This window comes from Peromyscus eremicus, chromosome 2 (genome assembly GCF_949786415.1).
Source record: "Peromyscus eremicus chromosome 2, PerEre_H2_v1, whole genome shotgun sequence".
Lineage (NCBI taxonomy): Eukaryota > Metazoa > Chordata > Mammalia > Rodentia > Cricetidae > Peromyscus > Peromyscus eremicus.
Window position 1 is genome coordinate 113,450,265 of NC_081417.1, and position 23,979 is coordinate 113,474,243.

The following is a 23,979-nucleotide window of genomic DNA, read 5'->3' on the forward strand; positions in this document are numbered from 1 at the left end:
AACTAGAACCCTGACTTTTGTCTGGAGACTTGGAATTAAGCTCAAAATAAATGTAAACTAAAGAGAAGTTGCCTCCATGAGACATGCCCTTAGAAACCTGTGTTCTTTTACCCAATGAGATGTAGAGTGGTGAGGAGTGAAGCCTGAGCAAGCACCTTGCATAAACTCTCTTGAAAACACTTTTCTCTTCATACTATTTTTTCTAGTAGTTTAGACCTAGTCCAACTAATAGAGCATCAGAATAAAAAACCCCTTGAAGTCTAAAGTATTTCCTATTTTTGTCATTAAGCAATCAAGAAATATAGACTTTAAAAAACTATTTATTATTTATTTGTGCATACTGTATGTCTGTCTGCACAGTGCAGGTATACGTATACCTGAAGAGGGTGCTGAGTCTTCTACCACTCCCTGACTAGTCTCTCTGAACTTTGGGCTTGTATCTTCCTGGCTAGTTCAAACGCCAGCAAGCCTCAGCGATCCTCCTGTCTCCATGGCCTTTGGAACTGGGGTTACAGGTATGCACTAGACGCAGGCCTGTTATGTGGGTATGTGGTCTGAAGTCTTCATGATTGCACACAAATGCTCTTACCGCTGAGCCACCTCTCTAAGCCCAAGAAATACTGAAGTTTTTATATTTTAAAATTTTCAGTCAGGATAATGGCCAGTAAAAGAAAAATGATCTCAAGGAAATGAAAAGAACAGACTACAAACAGAATACAGAACATTATGAAGTAGGTGGCCAATATTAAAGCACTGAATTAAGAACGTGCCAAAGTGATGGGAGCAGACAGAGAAGACGCAGTCACTATAACAACTGAGGTGTCTTGGTAATGGGTTCCCATCCTGCTTCGACTGACTTCCTGTGTGATCATGGGACACTGCTTGACCATTTCTGTGGCCAACTACTGTTATCTACAAGATGGGCACAATGATAACTTCAATTTCGTGTTTCTTGTAAAGATCAAGTAAGTTAATACTTGTGAAGGGCTTAGGACAATGCTTGAAAAACTTTATAAATGGCTCCTGTTACTAAGAGGGTAATACTGTCTAGAAAGTTCCTGATAAGGTAGTTCACATTTATGCAAAATTACCAAATAAGGTAATTATACATAAAAAAACTAAATCATTTTTTAATATATAGAAAATATAGAATAAATCTAGCATAGCTCTATGTTGTACGTTAAATATATTCCACTGGGACATCTCAATACAAATACACAGTGGTTACTGGAAATGCAAGACCAGGCCTTAAATAGGACAAAGAGAAGTAGATTTTATAAGTACTCTCAAGTAAACATTTGAAAACTGTGGGGAGAAATAGAATTTACAATTAAGAGAATCACTGACTACTTAGAACCTCCTGTCTGTCAACTACTAATGTCCGAGCATCCTTACACGGTTCACACTGATTTTCCATTCTCCATCTTCTGAGTCTGTGCTCCGGCTCCTCTTGTCTGTCCTTACCTGAACAACGATCTCTAATGTGTCTAAGATGATGAGGTTCGCTTCAGTAGCCAGGTTTCCATCAATCAGGGCTTCATGCTCTATCTCTGCTCTTGACCTAATACAAGAAATTTTACTTGAATCACAGATGAAGCTCCTCATCATTTACTTATCTTTCAAAAAGCCAAAAGTGAAATGACTTAAAGATTCATTAAAACAAAAACCTTGAAACTATTAACATTTGCTTGAAAAACACATAAAAAAGGAAGACAAAGGCAGTAATTCACATATTAAAATGTTTTGTTTCCCTACATCTTGTTGACTGTGTAGTAACACACCTCTGTACTTCTCTACCTCTCTCTCTCTCTCTCCCTCTCTCTGACAGGTTCTCACTGTATAGCCCTGACTGGCCTGGAACTCGTTATGTAGACCAGGCTGGCCTCAAATTCAGAGATTCGCTGCCTCCTCTGCCTCCCCAGTGCCACCATGCCCAGCAATCTATACACCTGTCCCCAACAAAGGCACACAGTACCACTAAAGGCACACGTTTGCTCTGCCTTTCAGGTGTGCAGCCAACGTTCTTCTGCACAGCCGTCAGCAGAGACACTAGGTGGCGCTATATATATATATCGGATACTACTGTGGTATGCAAAGCAACATTCAAAAGTTGAGTACTCATCTTCGATTCCAAACATTTTCAATGTATTTAATAACAATAAAAGTGCTTGATTTTCCTAAGATTTTATCTAATTTCCTCTTAGCTATTTATACAAATATTCTCAGAAGGTAATTTAACTTTATCTCTTTGTAGCCTTGGCTGTCCTGGAGCTCACTTTGTAGACCAGGCTGGCCTCCAACTCACAGAGATCTGCCTGCTTCTGCCTCCCAAGTGCTGGGCTTAAAGGTGTGTACCACAACTAGTAATTTAAGTCTTAAGCAAGACAGGATGGAATCATACATTAGAAATAAAACTTAAAAAAAAAATCTTATGTGAGGCGATAATGTAAACAAATGTGATTATAATCATTACACAATTGTATATACATCTCAAAACTTACATTGTATAGTATAAACAGTGCTAATTATAATTCAATAAAGAGGAAAAATGAACAAAGCAAAACAATTTGATGCTGAAATCAGTTGCCAAATGCCCTTTCCATAGACAATTAGTTGGATAAATAGGTTTGCTTTATTTATTTATAAATGAGTTTTAAATATGCAATGTATTTTACTATAACATATAAACTTATTTTTTCAAATAGTTTTAAACCTAAAACTTAAAAATTAGACATAAATATTTATCTTCTAAGATATATGCCTAATAAAAATAAAAAGCTAAAATGAATCGTTTTCTTTTTCTGTTTAAAATCTAGGCAGTGCCTCAGAACAGATTAGAAGGTGTTATTACTTATCAAGCTTCTCTGTGTTCTGACGCCAGTGGGTCATGTCCTTTCTCCATCGCAGGTTTTCTTGGCTCCCAAAGGCACTTCCAGATGGGCTCCTCTCTGTCAAACCAATTTCACAATGGTATTTCATGTGGAAGACAAGTACACATATTGGAAAACATACAAGAAATAGTGCATACCTTTGATTTTATAAAGTCATTCTCTCAGTACAAGTGGAAGAAATGGACGGTGGAGATTTTCAAAGGAGAAAATGTTTTCTATACAGGATGTTTCTTGGGGGAAAAAACCCATCCTTTTACACAAGCAAAGAAAGGACCTAACATGGACTGGGATATGTTTAGTCATTCTACCCTCCTGCTCTCCCATGGGCATGGCTAGTCTGAATGGTCTCACCACACAGGCTCCTGAGCCAGGACTCATGCAATGGCTCTGGAGACTTTTATCTGAAGGGTTTGCTCTTAAACTTCCACTGGGTAAATAATTACTCATCACCTCTTCAGAAATCCTTCTCCCATCCTCCAAGATGTCTTTGCCTAAGTATTTGCTTTGCTTTTGTTCATAACATTAATTATTAATTTTTAATGAGACAGGGTCCCACTCTGTAGCCCAAGCTGGCCTGTAATGCACTATATAGCCAAAACTGGTCATGAATTTAATGTAATCCTCCTGCCTCAGCCTCTTAAGTGTTGGGATTACAGATGTGAACCACCATACTGGGATCCATAGCATTTATTCATATAAAAACATGTTACTTGACAAAAGAGATGTCCGTTTTGTTCACCATTTCATAATGAAGTATCTGGAATATACTGAGTGCACAGTAAGGTTGTGTCGATAACAAAACATGACAGAGGCTGAGAAGATGGCTTCATGATTAAAGTGTCTGCCGTGCAAGCAAGAGAACAGGAATTCAGAGTCCCAGAGCCCAGACACACGCTGACAGGGACCCTTGGAGCAAGGTGGCTAGCAAGATGATCATATCGGAGCAATTTGGGTTAACTAAAAGACCTTGCCTTAAAGAAAAAGGAGGAATGATTGAGGGAGTCCTCACACCAACCTTAGGCTCCACATAATCATGCACATGCATGCGCACACACAACCTACACACACGCATATATCCAAACATGCATATAGAGATACAACAAACACAGGAAAAAATTAAAAAAACTGTAACAGTAAGATTAAATTCTTCTTGTAAGAAAAAGATTTTCTGTGTGTGTGTGTGTGTGTGTGTGTGTGTATGTGTGTGTGTGTGTGTGTGTGTGTGTGTATGTGTGAGTGTGTGTACATGCAGGAGAGAAAGCGGGAGAGAACACCCCACAGAAGCCAGAAGAGGGGATTAGATTTTCTGGAGGTGAGGTTGCACAGGAGGCTGTGAGCTGCCTGATGTAAGTGCCCGGAACCCAAACTTGGGTCCTTCCTAAGCACAGTACACAGTTACTTCTTGGTTCTCTGGGAAAGGGGCGGACTTGTTCCCCGAGGACTTTAGCTTTGAAGGCAGACTGGATAGCACGGGTAGTCTTTCCTCCTGCGCGAGAAAGCACTGAGACAAGCATGTGATGGAATCTGATTTCAAGCTTTCGAGTGGGAAATGAAGACTCCACATTTGAAAACAACGAGACTGAGAACAGTTTGAGAGGATGGTGGATCAGCGACGGTAAAATTCAGAGTTTACACAGGAATTTAAAAAGTACTAAGAAACAGAGATCATTTTATACAATGACAGAGAAATCTCTATGCTTTCCTACTGTTTTTCTTTCCTTCCTTTCTGAGGTTTTTAATTTGAATTATCTTCTAGATTTATTATTATTATTACTATTATTATTATTATTATTAATTATGTGTCTGTGTACTCAAGGGCAGGTGTCTCAGACCTCTATGAGCTAAATGGCCAATAGCTAGGCAGGTAGAGGTAGGCGGGACTTGTGGACAAAAGGAGAGTGCAGGGAGGAAGAAGGGCGGAATCACCAGTGAGACACAGAGAAAGCAGGAGATGAACATGCCGTGCTAAAAGAAGGTACTGCCATGTGGCAGAGCATAGATAAGCAATAGAGGTTGATTTAAGTTGTAAGAGCTAGTGAGTAACAAGCCTAAGCTATTAGCCACCCTGTCTAGATAACTTCTTGCCTACCTCTATACTAGAACTGTCTGGCTTGAGCTCTGTTATTTCCTTCCCAGGCTGACTGGGTCTTACTCATCATTAAATTCTAAACACATACAGCACATAAAAATCTAGTTAAATAAATGATTTATGCTAATGGCATGTCAGAAAATCCTAATTGTGCTGGTGGTGGTGGTACATGCCTTTAATCCCAGCACTCAGGAGGCAAAGGCAGGTGGATCTCTGAGTCTGAGGCCAGTCTGGTCTACAGAGTGAGTTCTAGAACAGCCAGGACTACACAGAGAAACCCTGTATTGAAAAACAAAACAAAACAAAATTCTAATTAACAATTACTGTTCATAGGCCAGATATGGTAGCACATACCTGTAATCCCAACACTGAAAAGTGTGGCAGGGGGATCACCAACAGTTTAAGGTTAGACTGTTCTACATAATCAGTTTGAGGCCACCTAGGGTTAGACCACCAGACCAGACTTTATCTCAAAATAAATAACTATATAAAGGAAAAAATAAAATCCATTCACAGATTCATATTTTAACTCATCAAATACATATTAGGCATTTAGTATGTATTCTTTACACAGATGACTAAGCCATGTCTCTGACATTACAGAACTTTTATCTATTAGTATTTATGTCATTTTAGCATTTACAAATGCTCACATATATTATCATCACAAAGATGATAAGATCACGTAGTTAGACTACCTTCTAAATTCTAAAAACAATTACAAAGAGGTGAAGAAAAGGAAGCTGGGAGATAAGTATCATGACCAAGGTGACATGGTTAACGGCAGCTAACCTAGGATTAGAAATAGACCACAATGGGGAATAAACTATTCTTTTCTACCTCACGTGAGTCTGTGGGCAGCATTTTTGTATTTGGTATACAATATATTTATTTATAGTGCAAAACAGAACATTTAACAGTAAAGGGCATGTTACACAGAATGAATCCTAGACTGGGTGATGGCGTGCTGTTGTGGGCTTACCCACTAAGAAGTATGCTACTCTCAAAGATGTTGATAATGGAGGCTGTGTCTGTACAGAGGATACACATAAATCTCTATCCTTTGTGCTCAATTTTGCCCTGAATCTGAAGTGTCTATTTTGAAAAGGAGTGGGAAGGAATGCTATTGATACTTACACAAGGACAGCGGGCAAAACTGAAACCATCCCCAGCAAACTAGGACACACACTTATCATTTGCATTAGAATTTCAACCAGTACCTTCAGAGAAGCAATTATCATGCTGATTCAGTTACAGTCAAACCGTTTCTGAAAGTCACTGCGGACTTGCAGCAGCGATAACTACAGAACACATTCTTGGAAGTGACACAACCCTCACCAAGAGAAGCTGCACCTACCACCTACCGAGTTGCCCTCGGCTCCGCCGCACCATTTCCTGCCTGGCGCCGATGCTCCCCAGAATGGCTTCTTCAAGCTTGGCTCTCATGTCTTTCGATTTCTTAAAGGTCAAACTATTCATTCTTTCAAATACCTTTTTTCCCTAAAATGTAAACATCAGAAGAGGCACTGAGGACATTTCCTTCTTCCTTTCCACATTAGTTTACTTCCTCGTAAGTTTCAATGGTCTACTGGCTACTTACCTTGTACTCAAAGCAAGACACACACAGATAAAGCAGATCCAACAGCCGGTTCAGCTGTAGGACGGAGAGGTCTGTAAACCACTTCTGCAGAACTGTTTCATCTGCGTTCTTGAGAACCCAAAGCAGACAGATCAAAAGGCTCCGGCTCGATTCTGCTGAAAAGCTGGTATGTTGCCTGCCACTCTGAAATGAAGAAGAGTAGCATGAGACCCACTGACCAGTGATCATTTGGTTTTCGGTTGACACACATCTGTAACTCCAGTATTTGGGAGGTTCAGGTCGAAGGGCTCCAAGTCTGAGGGAGTGGGAGCTACCTAACAAGCTTCAGGCAAGCCTGGTTACACACCAAGAGTCTGTCTAAAAATCGTGTGAACAAATAAATAAATACTATAAAATAGAATTTTCTTAAAAATAAACTACTCTACAGGAACCATTTGATTTAGATAACACATGGGAAAGCAGCCATATAGAACCCTAAAATCTGAAGTTTAATGAAGCAGTAGACATTTGTTCTATTTTGGCAGAACTGCCAGCAGAGAACAGTACATGTAAAGAAAGCATAAAGAGAAAACAAAGTTTCTACTACTGAAACCCGAAGAACCTATCAGAGGCCATCAGAGTTGGGAAGACAAATGAGCAAAGCGACTGACTCAGAGTAAGGTGTATGCGCAAAAACTAGTAACAAACTAATGCTTATAAGGTTCAGAGGACCACTGTTTCTTACAAAGAATCACTGACATACAGGGGAGGAACTTAATCCACACTCTGGGTTTGAATGATCTGTATCAGGACAGTCTCAGGCACGTAAACACTTGGTTCTCATTTGGTAGAACTATTTGCGGACGTTTATGTGGTGTAGGTAACCCTGCTGGAGGAAATACGTCCCTGGGGCGGGTTTCAGAGTAAAAGCCTTGAGCCGTTTCCAGTTGCTCTCTCTGCTCTGTGCTCGTGGTTGAGAGGTGAGCTCTCCCTGTTTCTGCTGCTATGCTGCTGCCTGCTGTCATGGACGGCTACCCCTCTGCAGCTTTAAGTTAAAAGTTAACTCCTTCTTCCTTAAATTGCCTTTGGTCATATGTTTTATCAGAGCAACAGAAAAATCACTAATATACATAGAGTAGAAAAAGGATATTTTTATTTACGGCATATGATGTTGAAAGGTATTTTCAAAGAGTGATCTATATCAGGACATAGCAACGAACTGTAAATGAAAAATGAAGCATATGAACGTATTTATAGCACCACTGACTCAGGATCTTCTCTATTTTAGTCACTGTACTAAGCCCTTCACACACACTATTTTAGTCCTCCCAAAATATTACAAAGTAAGTTGTCTCATCTCAATTTCACAATTAAGAATAGAGAACAATGATGATGCTGATAAAAATTTGAAATATGCTAAACACTATGCTAATAAGTTTACTGAACTTTCACTTCAATCTTACAAGATGACATTAACTATTAGTTTTCTTAGAAGGTGAGATTTTAGTTCTGGCTAACCAGATCCCAATGCCCATGCTCCTTATTGAGTAGTTACTCGAAAATTTACTAAAAGAAATAGATTAGGGAGGAAAGACTAGGGAAAGCTAAACACACTTGACTGCTAGGGTCATGATTTTACTTCTCTGCAATCTTCCTTCTATCTGGCTGAAAATGATGGTAGCAACTAGCACAACTTACTCAGTCCCAGGCAATGCACTGAATGCTGTATGCATACTAAGTTATTTATCTTTACCAGTACTCAAAGAGATTAAATATTATTACTCATCCCTTATCACAGCAAGAAAACAGAGCATCACAAGTACTCTGTAGTCACAGTGGGACTGGGATCCACATTCAGTAACTGTGGGTCCAGACAAGAAGCTCTTATCCAAACTGCCTCTGAAGCATCCAATCATCAGCGAGGACATTGAAGGATGTGGGGACAAGGGAGACAAATTTATTCCTTCAGGTAGCAGCACATTTTTAGAAAGTCAAGGTGATTAGGACAGTGTGAATTTGGTATATATGGGGGACAAACAGTCTGATAGAACAGAAAGCATGAAAAATATCCTATGAATTTTGAAATATGATCTATAACAGCACACACTGTGGTTTGGTGATGAGACAACGGACTATTTAATAAACGGTACTGGGACAAATGATTCCTCTACAGGGGGAAAGAGTGGGTTCCTATCCTGTATCACTCTATAAAAAAATTAATTTCAGGTAAATAAAGCATTTAAACAGGAAAGGCAACATTTAAAACCATTAGGAAAAAAATACCTAGAAGAACATTATAGTTCATGCTAACAAAAGGTACAAGCCACCAAAAATATATTAACAATTTTAATTATAATTAAATTGCTAAACACTTCCTTATCAGAACACCAAAGAGCCCGAAGTCTGGTGGAGAAACAAGGAGAAAGGTCCAAACCTCAAGTGCTGGGGGAAAGCAGGGGCAAGAGACAAAACCCAGTCAAGCCAGAACTGCTCAACAGAAGCAATGGCAGCGGCAGGGCCCTGCAGCTAAACAGTCTTCAGACCCAGGGACTTACAAAAGTGGCCAGACACTAACCTAAGAGTAGCTGTGGAAAATGTAACATCCTGACTGAAATCCAGATGCACATTCTCCGACCCTGAGACCAGGTCATGAGCAGGAAGAAGAGAGTAACTAGAAATCTTTATGACTAGAAATTTAAAAGCTCTTCTTCTTAAATAGCCAGAAATCACTAAAGATCACCATGAACTTTACAGACATTTTGAGCCAAACAATGAAAATGCTAAGTACAAACAGCAGCAGTTAACCAAAGCAAAGCTAAAGAAAAACTGACAGGTGTAAAATACCTATCAAGGAAGAAATGATGAAGATTACTGAGTTAGACATTTATCTGAAGTCAGAAGAAGAACATCCACTAAATGAGCAGACAAAGAAAAGGGGCATGAGCACACACCCACAAGCAGAGACAGCAAGAGACAAACACAGAAGGACGAGCCACAGCACCCCAAGTTGGCACTTCCTAACAACCAACCATACACCTCCAATGTCTTTCCCTTTCCACATCTTTGGGACAAGCTCTCACTATGTAGCTGACCTCAAACTTGCAATCCTCCTGCCTCAGCCTTCCTAGTGCTGAAATTACAGACATGAATGAGCATGTCCAGCCACTCAAAACTGCTGATGAGACAATAAGAAAAAATTACAAAGTGCTAGTCCTAGAAACAAAATGTTTACATTGACTACACATGGGGCAGATATGAAAAAGATCATACTAAACATTTAGAACAACTTTATATGCCATGAAATTTGAGTAAATTTTTAATAGAATCAACTTATAAAAACTAGTATAAGAAGAAACAAGAAAGTTTAACAGCCTTATAGCATTAAGAAGAAATATATCGGTGCTGGAGAGATGGCTCAGAGGTTAAGAGCACTAGCTGCCCTTCCAGAGGTCCTAAGTACAATTCCCAGCAACCACATGGTGGCTCACAACCATCTATAAGACGCCATGAGATCTGGCGTCCTCTTCTGGCCTGCAGGCAGAACACTGTATACATAATAAATAAATCTTTAAAAAAAAAAAAAAGAAGAAGAAATATATATAATGTGAAAAATTAAAAAAAAAAAATCCCCAGCCCCCCTCCTTCTACAGTACAGACACAGAAAGAGGAGACTCCAGGGAGGAAGGAATCTAATCTCAAAAACAAGTTCTTGCTGGATGGTGGTGGCGCACACCTTTAATCTCAGCACTCAAGAAGCAGAAGCAGGTGGATTTTTGTGAGTTTGAGGCCAGCCTGGTCTACAGAGTAAGTTCCAGGACGGCCAAGGCTACACAGAGAAACCCTGTCTGAAAAAACCCAAACCAAAACAAAAGAAAACAAAAAAACCAAACACGCTCTTGAGGAGAACAGAATAAAAGACGAAACTCTGGCCCACGTCAACTGCTAGCCTAGCTTTGATCTCAAACCCCAAAAGAACACTCAGAGAGAGAGAGAGAGAGGTTATAGGCAGAATTACTTAAGAGCATAAATACATAAGTCCTAAAGAAAACACGAGCAAAACAAATATACACAGTTACAAAAAGTCTAAACTTAACTCACGAATTCAAGGTTGTCTTAACAATTAACTTAAATCAGCCATTAGTGGTGGCCCACACCTTTAATCTCTGCACTCAGGAGGCAGAGGTAGGTAGCTCTCGGTGAGTTCAAGGTCAGCCTGGTTTACATAACAAGTTCCAGAGCTGCATAGTGAGGTCCTGTCTCAAACACCACCAAACAAACAAAAAATAACAGAAAAAAAAAGAAAGTTGCCGGGCGGTGGTGGCGCACGCCTTTAATCCCAGCACTCGGGAGGCAGAGCCAGGCGGATTTAAACAATTTGATCTTCTTAATGACTAAAGAAAAAGTTTGAAAAATAATCTTTAAATGTTGAATTTTTTAACTAAAGATTTTGTTTTTAACTCTGTGTGTCTGAGTATGTGTGATTGTATGTGAGTGTAGGTGCCCTTGGAGTCCAGAAAAAAGCACTAAATTCCCTGAAACTGAGTTCCAGGAGGTTGTAAGCCACCTAGTGTGGGTGCCAGGAACCATGTTCTTTAACACAGAGCTTTAACAATACATTCAACAATAAGATGCTGAAGACTTTCCTGAAGACATCAAGTATTCCGCTGCCCTGGAGATCCTAGTCAGCATGAACAGTTATGGAAAACAAATGGAAAGGAACAAACTAAACTATCAAACACGACCTGACCATACATATGCACAGAAGTGCTAGACTGCAGACATGCACTCTGAAGCTTGTCCTTCCATTAGATTTTGTATATGCACTTTATACATTTTTCTACATAGAATTCTCATAAAAAGCACACCACACAAGAAAAATCAATCAACTGGAGCTCCTCAAAATTACAATTTTTTTTTTTTTTGTATTTTGATACATCAAGCTGCAACAATCCAATTCATATCCTTGAAAAGAATTCAGTTTTTTAGTGCCCCATAGAAAATGTTTTGGGCTTTCTAGTACTATAATGATTTATTTACAAGTATGTTAGCCTATATTGTTCCTTAATTTTAGAATAAGAATTCATGCTTGGCAAAGGACAGGTAGGCCTGTCCTCTTGAAAATACCATAGGCACATAGCACATTGCTCACCATTTGAAAGGCAGCTGGGCCGACAGTTATGGTAGGGGATTAAGCACCTCAGCAATTTTAACAACTTTCTACAAACAATTGAAAGAAGCAAAAAAAACCCCAAAAAGGTTACATTTTAAACACTATCATCAAGAACAGAAAAGATAATCCACAGAAAAAAACGGGGACTATTTGTGAATCACGTATCTAATAAGGGATCTGCACCTGGAATCTATGAAGAACTCTTTCAATTCAGTAACAAGACAAAGGATTTTCACAGCCCTTTGCTGTGGGATGTTCTGTATGGCAAATGTGTTGCTAATTAGTCAATAAATAAAACACTGATTGGCCATTGGCTAGGCAGGAAGTGTAGGCGGGACAAGGAGGAGAATAAAGCTGGGAAGTGGAAGGCTGAGTCAGAGAGACACTGCCAGCCGCCATGATGACAAACAGCATGTGAAGATGCCAGTAAGCCACAAGCCATGTGGCAAGGTATAGATTAATAGAAATGGATTAATTTAAGCTGTAAGAAAAGTTAGCAAGAAGCCTGCCACGGCCATACAGTTTGTAACCAACATAAATCTCTGTGTTTACATGGTTGGGTCTGAGCAGCTGTGGGACTGGCAGGTGAGAGAGATTTGTCCTGACCGTGGGCCAGGCAGGAAAACTTTAGCTACAGCCCTTTCTCCAAAGAACACACACAAGAGGATGTGTGTGGTGATGTTTTGTTTGTGATCTAACACATAAAGCTTGCCTGAAGATCAGAGTGCTGAGCTAAGCCACTAGTTAGCCATGGAGGCCAGGCAGTGGTGGCACACACCTTTAATCCCAGCACTCTGGAGGCAGAGGCAGACCACTCTGGGCTACACAAGGCTGATCAGTCTTAAAGAGAAACAGAGCCAGGCAGTGGTGGCACACACATTTGATCCTAGCACTTGGGATTGCACGCCTTTAATCCTAGCACTAGGGAGATGGAGACAGGAAGTGATATGACTGGGCAGAGAGAGGACTATAAGGCGGGAGGAGACAGGAGCTCAGCCCCTTTCCAGGCTGAGGATTCCCAGAGGTAACAAGTTCTCTAGTGGCTGGCTGCTCTGCCTGTCTGATCTTTCAGCATGTGCCTCACTATCTGGCTCCGGGTTTTTATTATAAAGACCAATTAGGATTCATGCACGAGATGTGCCAATAAGCACTGACTGGGGTGCTCATGCCATTTAAGAAGGGCTTAGCTTCTCAAAGTGTTAAATGAGAGATGCCCAGCAAATTTACTCCAAGGTTTCTACCCAAGAGACTTGAAAGACCTGCACACAAATGTTCACAATGGCATTTTTTATTTCTAACAGATGAAAAATGGAACTATCTAAATATTAATCAACTAAAACACAGATAAACAAAATTTGGGTGTATCAACAGAATGCTGCAATATTTGGTAATTTAAAAAAGAAAAGAAGCACTCGTACGTGCTGCGGCATAAATAGAGAAATCTCAAAAACACACACAGTGAGTGGTGACAGGAAGGAGACACAAAGTTTAGGCAGCGTACAATTTCATTTACATGAAATGGTCAGAACCTTTAGGTCTGCACAAATGGAAAGTAGATTAGTTACAATCTTGCTAGGGTTTGTAGAAATAAGGGGATGACAGACACAGGCTCCTTTTGGGAAGACGGAAATGTTACCAAAGTATCTTGTGGAGAAAGCTGGGCAGCTCTATAAATAACTAAAACTATTAAACTATACACTAAAGTAAGTGTACTTAGAACATATAAAGTTATTAAAACAGTTGCCAAACACAGCAGTGTCTGTATATACTACTGTGTTTTCTGAAGGAAGTCATTTAAAGCTTTCAGAATGCAAACTGGCTCCATGGGAGTTTGTCTCCTTCTGCTCCCATAGCCTCCCCTGTTAAGGGAGAAAAAGGCACAAATCTTCGCAAATTACTCTAAATTTAAAAGGCATGAAATTGGAAGACTAATTGTTAGTCTGAGAGTATTTCTTAGGGCTGATAAAGTGGGTTTTAAAAATGGAGGAGAGGGGCTCCATCAAATAAGGCACTTTACAAAGTTCTGAACGACAAATACAGGCTGCATCCCACAAGCCTCAAGGTTAAGTTTTCAAACAGCTTGGTACATGGCAGATGATATTCTGTGAATGTTTTCATAGAGCTCAGAATACATCTGCATTGGTTAATACAATAATCTCAACAATGGACACCTCTTTGTATATATTTGGTATTCCAGGAAAAAAAAACCAAAAGGCCAAACTTTTATAAGAGGTTCATTTTACCGTTGAAGTGAGGAGAAAACTGCCAGGCCTTGTTAGCTGAGGGACAGACGTTCCTGCAATTGCCATGGCAACTGTCTGGCTTATCATGCTCCCACCTTCACTATCATAATCATCGGGGGCTATGCAAATGGGTCTTCCTCGTTGATTGTGTGTTTCTGAAAGGGAAAAAGAAGAAAACTTTAGGTCAGGTAGTAGTTTTTAAACATTAACTCATGGGTTAGGACACCCAGAGGCAAAAACCCATGTGTGATTTTGCTCTTCCCAAACTCAACCACTCACACTCTGCAGTGACTAGCAGCCTTGCTGCTAACATGACACTGTTACGGTGAGAAATGGGTGTCTTCAGATTGTGTTCTGCTTTCAGAAATATGAAGTGCTGAGGCTGAGACGATTAGTGTCTTTAACATTAAACTTGTTTTAAACACTAAAACTTTAAATAGCTCACTTAACAGTCATAGGAGACAGCTATACAGTTATTATAGTACTATAGTGTGTGCCAGAAATAATTTATGCTGTTGTCTTAATGCTGCATTTTATAATTATTTGTATGTCTCTTAACTGTGAGTGCCACCATGTATATACTGTGTCTATTTTTAAAATGAACTTAAACTTTTCATAATAAATTTAAAAATATTGTGGTAGAAAACAGCTTTTAAAGACGATTATCTGTATTTTATCATTCATCACCATATGTGACTTTTCCTTAATTTTTTTTTTTTAGTGACATTTCTAGACGATGTAACTTGTTTGAGTTTTTTTTAAATGGTAGCAATCTTGAATTTTTTTGCAGTTTAAATCCATGTTTTCAAGACACTATCAATCTTTATCATCAAGATTAAGTTCCTTTTAAGTATTTAAACATTAACTTATTTCTATTTGAGTACTTTCTAGTGGAAACCTGAACTAACTGGTTACAAAGACATGAATGTTCTTGCCTTCAGGCAGGAAACCCTTCAGTGACCCAAACCCTGGGAGGGTACACTGCCAATGTGCTACAAAGAGTTATTTCCCAATAACATCAGGTGCCCGGGAGATGGTTTTGACTTAATTAAACTGGAAGTACTTTATAAGGCTAATTGCTAGTTTAAAAATTGTTACAATCTAAACTGGGCATTTAAGAACCTTCTAAATAGTCAAAGCAAGCCAGTGAAACTTTGCAGGTTCTAGTTTTTAAGGAGCAGCATAGTCTCAACATACTAACTTGGAATACACACAATTCTTGATATGTGGGTGAAAGTTAATTTCAGTTACTCATCTCTGTGAATAAGGCTGGCGGTGTGGACAGTATACGTCAAGTATGATTCTCTCTAAAGACGCACAATACACATGCTTAAAAAAAAAGGTGTGTTTCCTAAGAGATAATAACTGCTACAAAATCGTAATTAAAATTAATCCTAAGATCTTCTTATGGGAATCTCAAAATGAATCTTCTCAAATACTCATAGGTTTCTTAACAAAGTTAGACATGGTTATTGACAGTTTATTTTTATGGGGTACATTTTAAAAATAATTTTTAAATCATTTTATTTTTTATATGTATGGGTGTTTTGCCTGCATGTGTACATGTGCACCTCGTTATGTGCCTGGTGCCTACAGAGGCCAGAAGAGGGTACTGGATCCCCTAGAACAGGAGTTACTGGTTGTGAGCCACCATGTAAGTACTGGGAATCAACTGGGGTCCACTGTAGGAACAGTCAGTGCTATTAACCGCTGAGCCTCTAACTCCAGGGTATATTTCCTTTATATTTGTTTAACCTTAAAAGTCATTTTCTACAACTTTTAGACAAGCTTTAAAAGTGCATTAATTATACTAAGTACCTGTAAAATCATACAGCTGAGGTACAGTTTCCATGATAATACCAATCAAAGGAAGGTACAACATAGCCACCCGAGCCTTTATCTGGGGGTCGGAGTACCTCGGGTCAGAGTCGTGACTGGAGAGTAGGTTGTGTACCATATTGATGACTTTCTTATGCAATCCAAACAGTCTATTTAAAAAGAAGAGATGAAGAAGTAGGAGCAATGAGGTCACAGAGATTAGTAATAGCTTCAAAACAAATAGTAAGTAATGGCACTCAATCAATCTTGTTTAATTTCTTAACTCTGCCAGCTGTATTTTTGTGTATTCCTATAAAATACTCACTTTAAGGTAAGTAAAATACATAAATTCGAAAATAGTATAAAGTAAATACTGTAGGAAAAGGAAGAACTTTATCAGTTCACTTAAGAGAAAAACCAAACTCTTTGCGGTAACTCTGTATTAGTGCTTCTGATTGATAAGGAACATAAGAGCACACACAGCACTAATTTCAACACAAATTTAAGTATTATTATTATGTAATGAAAGGGAGTCACACATGTGCCACGATGCATGTGTAGAGGCCAGGGGGGGCAACTGTATGGAGTCCGTTTTCTCTTTTCACCTTTTCATGGGTGCTGGGAATTGAACTCAGGTCGCCAGCTTGCACGGCACACACTCTACCTGCTGAGCCACCTCACTGGCTCTGCAGTAACAATTCTGAAGTAGATTTCAGGTAGCTTTAACTTTTACTTGAACAAATCAGATCTTTTCATATTTACCAAAAATGTATTACTTCCTCTATTTTTATTTTGTCTGTGTACTTGGCACAGGTATACGCGTGACCCTTTGTGTGCGTGTGTAATGCACATGTGTGTGGATATGAGGCATGAGCATGTGTGGGTATGAGATGCAGATGTATGGAGACCAGAAGTGGACATAACATGTCTTCCTTAACTGTTCTCCAATTCATTCTTTTGAGGCAAGGTCTCTCACCGACCCTTAAGTTACCAATTTGGCAAGATTAGCTGGCCAGTGAGCTGCAGGAATTCTCCTGTCTCCACCTTCCCTGTGCTGGGATTAGGCACATGCTGCTTTGCCCAGCTTTTTCTGTGGGTGCTGGAAACCCACACCCAGATCCTTATGCATCAATGACAACCCCTTTACTGGATGAGCAAGCCATCTCTTCCACCTCCATTACTTTTTTTTTTTTCCTGAAAGAAAAATCCTCTATCTGACGGATTATATACTCCACAGGCTGGGGTTCCTTTAGCCATCTCTACTTTTAACTGCACGTTTTTGCTCACTCGTCTCATTCAGGCCCTTCTGCTTCTTCTAGATGCTAATCCCTGCAGTGCACTGCAGGTACTCGAACAAGGGTTACTGACCTCTTCACACACACACATTTGTTCTCTCCACAGCCTTGGACTACACAAACCACTCTAATTAATTAAAGCACATCCACTCCGGCTCCCACTGGCCCTCCGACTCAGCAGGCAACAGCTCCAGCTCTTGCCCTCACAGGAGAATTCAAGTGCAAGTGCTGTCTTAGCCAAGAAGAGCCACTCTGGATTGCTCTGGCCAGATCTTTTAAACATGCTCATCTCTTCGAAAACAATTCTTTTTTTCTTTTCATCATCATCTTTTTTTTTTTTTAAATTTATGTGTATGTGTAAATGTGATGTGTGGAGGGTGGCATGAAGACCAGCAGGGGGCATAAGATCCCCTGGAGATGGAATTACAGGTGGTTGTGAGCTATACAGCCCAGGTGCTAGAAACCAATTTCAGACCCTCCTCAAGAGCGGGATATGCTCTTAACTGATGAGCCATCTCTCCAGCCACCAAATATGCCCACCCTATACCTATAAAACAGTGTTTGTTTAGTTTTGGTTTGGTTTTTTTTTTTCCTCAGAAAAAGTTCTATTTCTCCCAGAAAGTGCTCTCCCCATGTTGTCAGTGAATCCCATCTTCCTTCAACACTTTCAGTGACCATCCTGACCAAATTCTTCCCTTGTTTTAAGCAAGCCTTTCTATTTTGAAAGCACATCTTAATTTTCATTACAGGTTTACTCATAAAGTATACATTCTAATCCTGTCAAAACCACATTCATTCACAGACATGTTTCAGCTCTCATTCCTGGTCTCTGCATGATATTTTTCCGAACAACTCCCAGTCTTCACAGACTCCCTAAGGAGTCAATCCCAATGCTGATTCTTTTTCATTTTCCTCATTCTCTCACAACTTCGATGTATACGTCACATAAGTACTTTCTTCCCAACAAGCTCCTCTCCTACTTTATGTCTTCCTGTGTGTACCCCACTGCATTTAATTAGAACGAGCACAGTTGGGAGTTCCCAGGCTCAGCTTTTGAGCCATAATGATTCTCGTGCCTGGACAGGTACTCCTACCCGCTCAGGAGCTGTCACACCCAGACTCCAACCTGTCTAAACTGTTTTCATGAAGCCTTTTCATGTACTTTGTTACTCAATCACATTGAAGTATTAAATGTATAATTACCCAATAGTCAGTACCGATGACTGAACCTAGAGTTTCATGCACACCACACAAGCATGCTCCCTTTGAGCTGCTGCCCCAGCTCCTACCCCATTTTTGCTGGCTGAATTAAGACGGGTTAGCTCCTGCCTCCCAATTTTTTCTTTGAGCTCCTGCCCTGTCATGATGGACTGTGATCTGTACATAGAAGTTTCCAAGTTGCTTTTGATGATGGCATTTCCTCACAGCAGCAGGAAGCTAGAACAACAGCTCTTTATAAGACAAGAGAATCTGTGTCTCTATTAGTCTGTTTCATGGCCCACTTTCTAGCTATCTGGGAAGTTCATAATAAGCACATATTTAGCTAAATATAGAACATATTATTGCTAATCAAGGAATGATTCTGAGCACTTAGCAAGCAGATGAAGTCAAAGAACAAGCACTCCCCTTAAGGATCTGGGGCAATATATCCTTCCCAGGACCTCTATCTACACCTCTAAGAATGTAACAAAGGTATATGGTCATCTTAGGGTCATTCAAGCATTGTTTTAAAATTCAATTGCTAAGGCCCAAGGTAGAAATGAACTTGTCACATTCAAGCTAAAAGGTTAGATGGTTTATCTTAGATGAGCTGAGTCTCAAACAAACTCCAAAGCTCTAGGAAAAAACACTGAGCAGGAAACACAGATGTTGGTCAGCTCTCTGGCTCATATTCTAATGGAGGGGTGCATGCTAAATCTCAAGGAAGCACTTTACAGAAGAGAAAACAGCTGCGTGGCAAAGAATGACTGTGGCAGGGGAATAGGACTATAATTTAGTGGGCAATGAGAGCCTCAACAGGAATATCCTGTTTTGTGAGGCCTGAGAAAGTACAAGCAGGAAATGGTTATGGGAAGACCCTAGACCATTCAAGTGCTGCTTTGGGCAGAGAAAAATGCAAGTGTCAAGGCCCAAATGTATGAACAAACTTGTCACATTTAAGAAACAGAGAATAGCAAGGCAGGGCTTTGAGAATGATTACTAAAAGTCTGGGTTTTATTCTAAGTGGTATTTAACTTATAGGGAAGAGAGAGGATAATTTTAAGCAAGGTCATGGCATAATCTTACTCCACTTTAAAAAGACTATTCAGGCTATTGTGTTGAAATGATCTTAGAGATGTAATAAGGAAATATATTTAGCTCCAGTAGAAGCAGGGCTGGAAAGAGGTGGCTGAACTTGGGTTTATTTTCGAGAGCGGCAGACTTTATGAACGGAGTGGGCACAGGAAAGAAAAGGAAAAGAAGGAAACAAACTAATAAAGCTAAAGCTATAAGCTGATGTGCTCTTCTAGTACGTAGCACACAGGCTACAATGTCTGAATAAACAAAGAAAGGTGACAGTAAGCACGGTCATTACTCATGGGACTCAATGGAAATCTGTCCAAGAGCCAAAGATCAACACATTCTAGCTTTAAAAAGAAGGGAGTCAGTAACAAATTCCTTCATAAGCCTCATATTATTACATATAAAACCCATTTTAATAGAATTGATTATTGTTGTGGAAAGGAATATCATTCCAGGAATTGCCTATCCTTTATATGAGACATTACTGAAATCTAGACAGCATGCATTTCCCCATCATCCATCCTAATTCAATGAAAACTATGTTCCCCTATGGCTCAGAAGAAGTTGTCTGTCTCCAACTTCAGCATCAGATTCTAGCTAGCTAAATCAACCCTGTCACTTCAAATGGCCAGCTGGCATGTTTGTTTGAATCTGCAAAGTGACAACCTTTAATTAGTTCATAGTGTTCCTCAATGGAGAAAGCCTCATAGTACTGAACACTGCTTAGCAACACAGTTGATTTAGAGTTGGGTATAATATCCTCATCTTGTGTGCTGTGGCCAACAATCCGCATCTGGTGTAAGGTCACATGTGAGTAGAACTGACCTAACCCATCTAGCAACCTGCACAACTTTGGGGACTGACTCCACAAGGATAACCAGCAAGATTTATACTTGCATGGGAAAAGGGATTCATTCACCCTCTCTCCTGCAAGCCATGAACAAAGACAGTATTTAATCCTAACTTGGTGGGAACCAAGGGGAAATATGAAATTAATGACTTGAAGACTGAATTACACAAAGAAACTCCTTTCTTCCAAATATGAATAAATATATTTCCTTTAACAAAGTCAGTTTGCATAAGAATTTTCAATTTCTTATAACTGAAGCCATCCTGTCCAAATAAAAACACTGGAAACACATTTTTTAAACACATGTTTTAACTCAAAGTCCTGAGTTATTAAGGAAAGCTAGAATGTTTGGGAAACTGTAGAGTATCTTCTCTCCTCAAAAGTGGACACCTTTATCACTACTTTTTAATGACGTTGTACTTTTCTGTCGAACATAAGAATGCACGTGCCTGCAAACAGGACTGACTGTCAGCCATGGAGTCTCAGCCACTCAGACGTTCCTCTCTGGACAGTCTACACAAACCCCTACTCAACATGTGGCCTACAGCACATCCCTTCAGAACCTCCCAGTTCTGGTGAAAACCAATTCTTTAAAATATATTCCACATGTAGATTCTCCTTATTTTAAAAATACAAATCTTTCTTTCATTTGTAGACAGTCTGGCCTTTTAAATTTTTAAATTTAAATAAATTTTAAAATCTATTCAGTATCAACTATGTCCGTGATGTAATAGTTAAGAACTCTATGAATCTATTTTCCTTCATCTCTTAAGCAGATTAAACATCTACTGAAAACTTATTTAAGGTTGTATGTTCTTGTTTCCTGGGCTTCATGTAGGACATGTAACTTCAGGATAAACTTAAGATGATCAGAACATCAAAAAAAAAATGTTTTTTTCCCCAAATGAATCACGATTATACAGTGTTGGTTTCCAAATATTGTCTTCTTTAGTTAGTTTATGTGTGTGTGACCGTGTGTGGGAATGAGCACATGAATGCCGGTGTCCTTAGAAGGCTAGCCGAGGTGTCAGGTCTAGTAGTGTTTTCAACAGCAGAAATACTAAAAAGGATACAGTAAGTTTTAAGATAAAATGCTACACAGTAGGATGGCAAATTATAAATTTTTCTCACAAGGAAAACTAAAGAAAACTAGCCTATTTTGCTTAACTGAAAACTGCCTACTGTTATTTTAAGAAATAGTCCATATACTAATATATACACAATTGTTTCTTGTACTACTAAAAAATGCTACTGATCAACCATGATCTACCATCAATGTAGATTAATCTCAAATTCAGAGGTGATTAAATAAAATATAAACACCATTCTTGAAAGTAATGAATACAGAAATAACAAGTATGTGGACTTAGAGAATAAAGAAGCAGAAAAAAAAAGAGGTAGAAATAGTATTAAAATCTTAGCAAGATCTGTCCCACGGTCCACAAGGAAACTGCGAGTCTACGAGGCGAAGCAGGTGTACTCACCCTTCAGCATCAGGGTCTAAAATGAGCGCGAGCTCTGTCAGCACGAGGCCCGCCAGATAATGCTGCTGGCGGAAGGGCAAGGACAACTCAAACATATTTGCGATCTTCTGGTCCTGCACATTGGTGGAAAATCCCGAACTCTGTGGGGAGTAAGGCAGAACTCAACTGTCGACAGCTGTGCAACCAACACCCCACAGCTGGGGCATTACAATGAATGAAACGCGACCTGATCACACCAGACAAAAGTTCTGCAGAGTTCACAGAAGGTAACTGCTCTTACCTTAGGTGTGGGAGACTATGGTGACATTTTCTCATTTTTGTTACCAAACACAGCAGACTGACCGAGCCTGGGGGATTCTACTTGGGGATTACAGACCTTAGGAAGAGGATTCATGAGTGCATAAGATGAACTCTCACTTCAGACAGAAAATGCTTAGGAAAGCACCTTGTTCAACTCATGAATTTATTTGTTTTTAAACAGGAGACAGGCTTTGCTATGTTGGGCCTTGAACTTAAGATCCTACGGCCTCAGCATTTCAAACAACAAAATAAATCTTATTACTAAAATTAATTAACAAAAAGTTATTTTTGCTTTTCTCACATTGAAATTTCCCATTTGCTTCATCTTTTACTCTTAATCATCTACTATGTCAATGACCTTCTGAAGGGGAGAAGTGGATGCAAACCCCAATGTTGTAAACAATTTCACCCTAAAGTACAAGAGAAATGTCCATAACCATGGATGGCACTTGGTTTCCAGAGAAACTTCAAGTATCACTTAAGCTACTTAAGATGGGGCACTGTCTTTGGAATTACTATCTTCTAGTGGTTTCTTTACCAAATCTTCAGAAATTAAAGTCCTAAAAAAGTTTATATCCCTTCAAGATACATTCAATATTCAGGGCTACCCATGTATATGTGTATGTGTGTGTGTGTGTGTGTGTGTGTGTGTGTGTGTGTGTGTGTGTACATATGTGTACATATGTGGGGGGGTATGTGTATGTATATATGTGTGTATACATGCATACCCCCCCACACACACAGCTTATAGAGCAGTAGACTTCCTATTCTGTAGAGAAAACTCTAAGTATAAAGAATACTTTCTCCCCCTCCCACAGGGTGAATGTCTCTAAAATCTGAAAATTATGGTTAAACAAAAAAGTGAACAAGATAATTCAAGAAATGCTATGAGAATTCCAGAGGTGAATGCCATGTAGTAAGGAGGTTTTAGGAAAGGTCCCTGCTGTGTAATAATCTTTTTGTACACCGTGAAGATGTGTCACTCTGATTGGTTTAATAAAAAGCTGAATGGCCAATAGCTAGGCAGGATTTCCAGGCACAGAAGACACTGGGTAGAAGAAGGGCAGAGATGCCAGGAGACACAGACAGAGCAAGCAGCACAGGCATTACAAAGTAAAGGTAATCGAGCCACGTAAAAGAGCGTAGATTAAAAAACATGAGGGGCTGGAGAGATGGCTCTGAGGTTAAGAGCACTGACTGCTCTTCCAGAGGTTGTGAGTTCAATTCCCAGCAACCACAGGGGGGCTCACAACCATCTCTAGTGAGTTCTGGCTCCCTCTTCTGGCCTGCAGGCATACATGCAGGCAGAACACTGTATACATAATAAATAAATAAATCTTAAAAAAGAAAAAAAAAGAACATTGCTGTGTTCTTTAAAAAAAAAAAGATATGGGTTAACTTAAGTTATAAGAGTTAGTTAGAAACAAGCCTAAGCTATTGCCTCAGCTTTCATAATTAATAATAAATCTCCATGTCATTTTCGTGAGCTGGCGGCCCAAAGAAAAACTTGTCTACAGGTACCTATGACTAATATGTCTCTGGCTGTTTAGCCACAACTTTGGAAGAAGACAGGAAAATACAAAGGGCTACATGTATCCATTAGGAAGGCAGAAAGATATGTGAAGTAGGTTGATTCAGGAGACATACTGAAAAGAAGAAATGAAAAGCTGTGGCTGGCTCTCTAATACTCCAGTTTTTGTAAGTGAGGTCTAATTTTCTTTTTTAACAAACATGTCAGATCAACCCAGCCTAGGGAACGGCACCTGAGCATTCCAAACCACTAAAATGGGATTAGGGAATGTGTAAGATCAACTCTGACATCAGACATTATGTGCTATGTAAACAGCTTGTTCAACTCATGAAGAATATAACATGTATCTTTTATTAGGGAAGAGGAAAATCTTGGCTTCCTTGACACTGCAACTATAAAATCTTAATCTTTTTCTTAGTTGTGAAAGTTAAGTGGTATCTACTTCA

At 39.5% G+C, this 23,979-nt stretch overlaps 1 protein-coding gene across 4 annotated transcripts in view; it reads right to left on the bottom strand.

The window, feature by feature from the left end:
• Dock7 (dedicator of cytokinesis 7) overlaps positions 1–23,979 on the bottom strand; it is a 197,855-nt gene that overhangs the window by 37,254 nt on the left and 136,622 nt on the right. For all 4 annotated transcript variants that reach the window (XM_059254563.1, XM_059254562.1, XM_059254561.1 and 1 more), the window contains 7 exons: positions 21,703–21,842; positions 15,791–15,960; positions 13,973–14,127; positions 6,581–6,763; positions 6,345–6,480; positions 2,852–2,948; positions 1,465–1,561 (listed from right to left, as the gene is read on the bottom strand). In XM_059254563.1, coding sequence (XP_059110546.1) covers positions 1,465–1,561; positions 2,852–2,948; positions 6,345–6,480; positions 6,581–6,763; positions 13,973–14,127; positions 15,791–15,960; positions 21,703–21,842 — 978 coding nt within the window. The remainder of the gene's footprint in view (positions 1–1,464; positions 1,562–2,851; positions 2,949–6,344; positions 6,481–6,580; positions 6,764–13,972; positions 14,128–15,790; positions 15,961–21,702; positions 21,843–23,979) is intronic.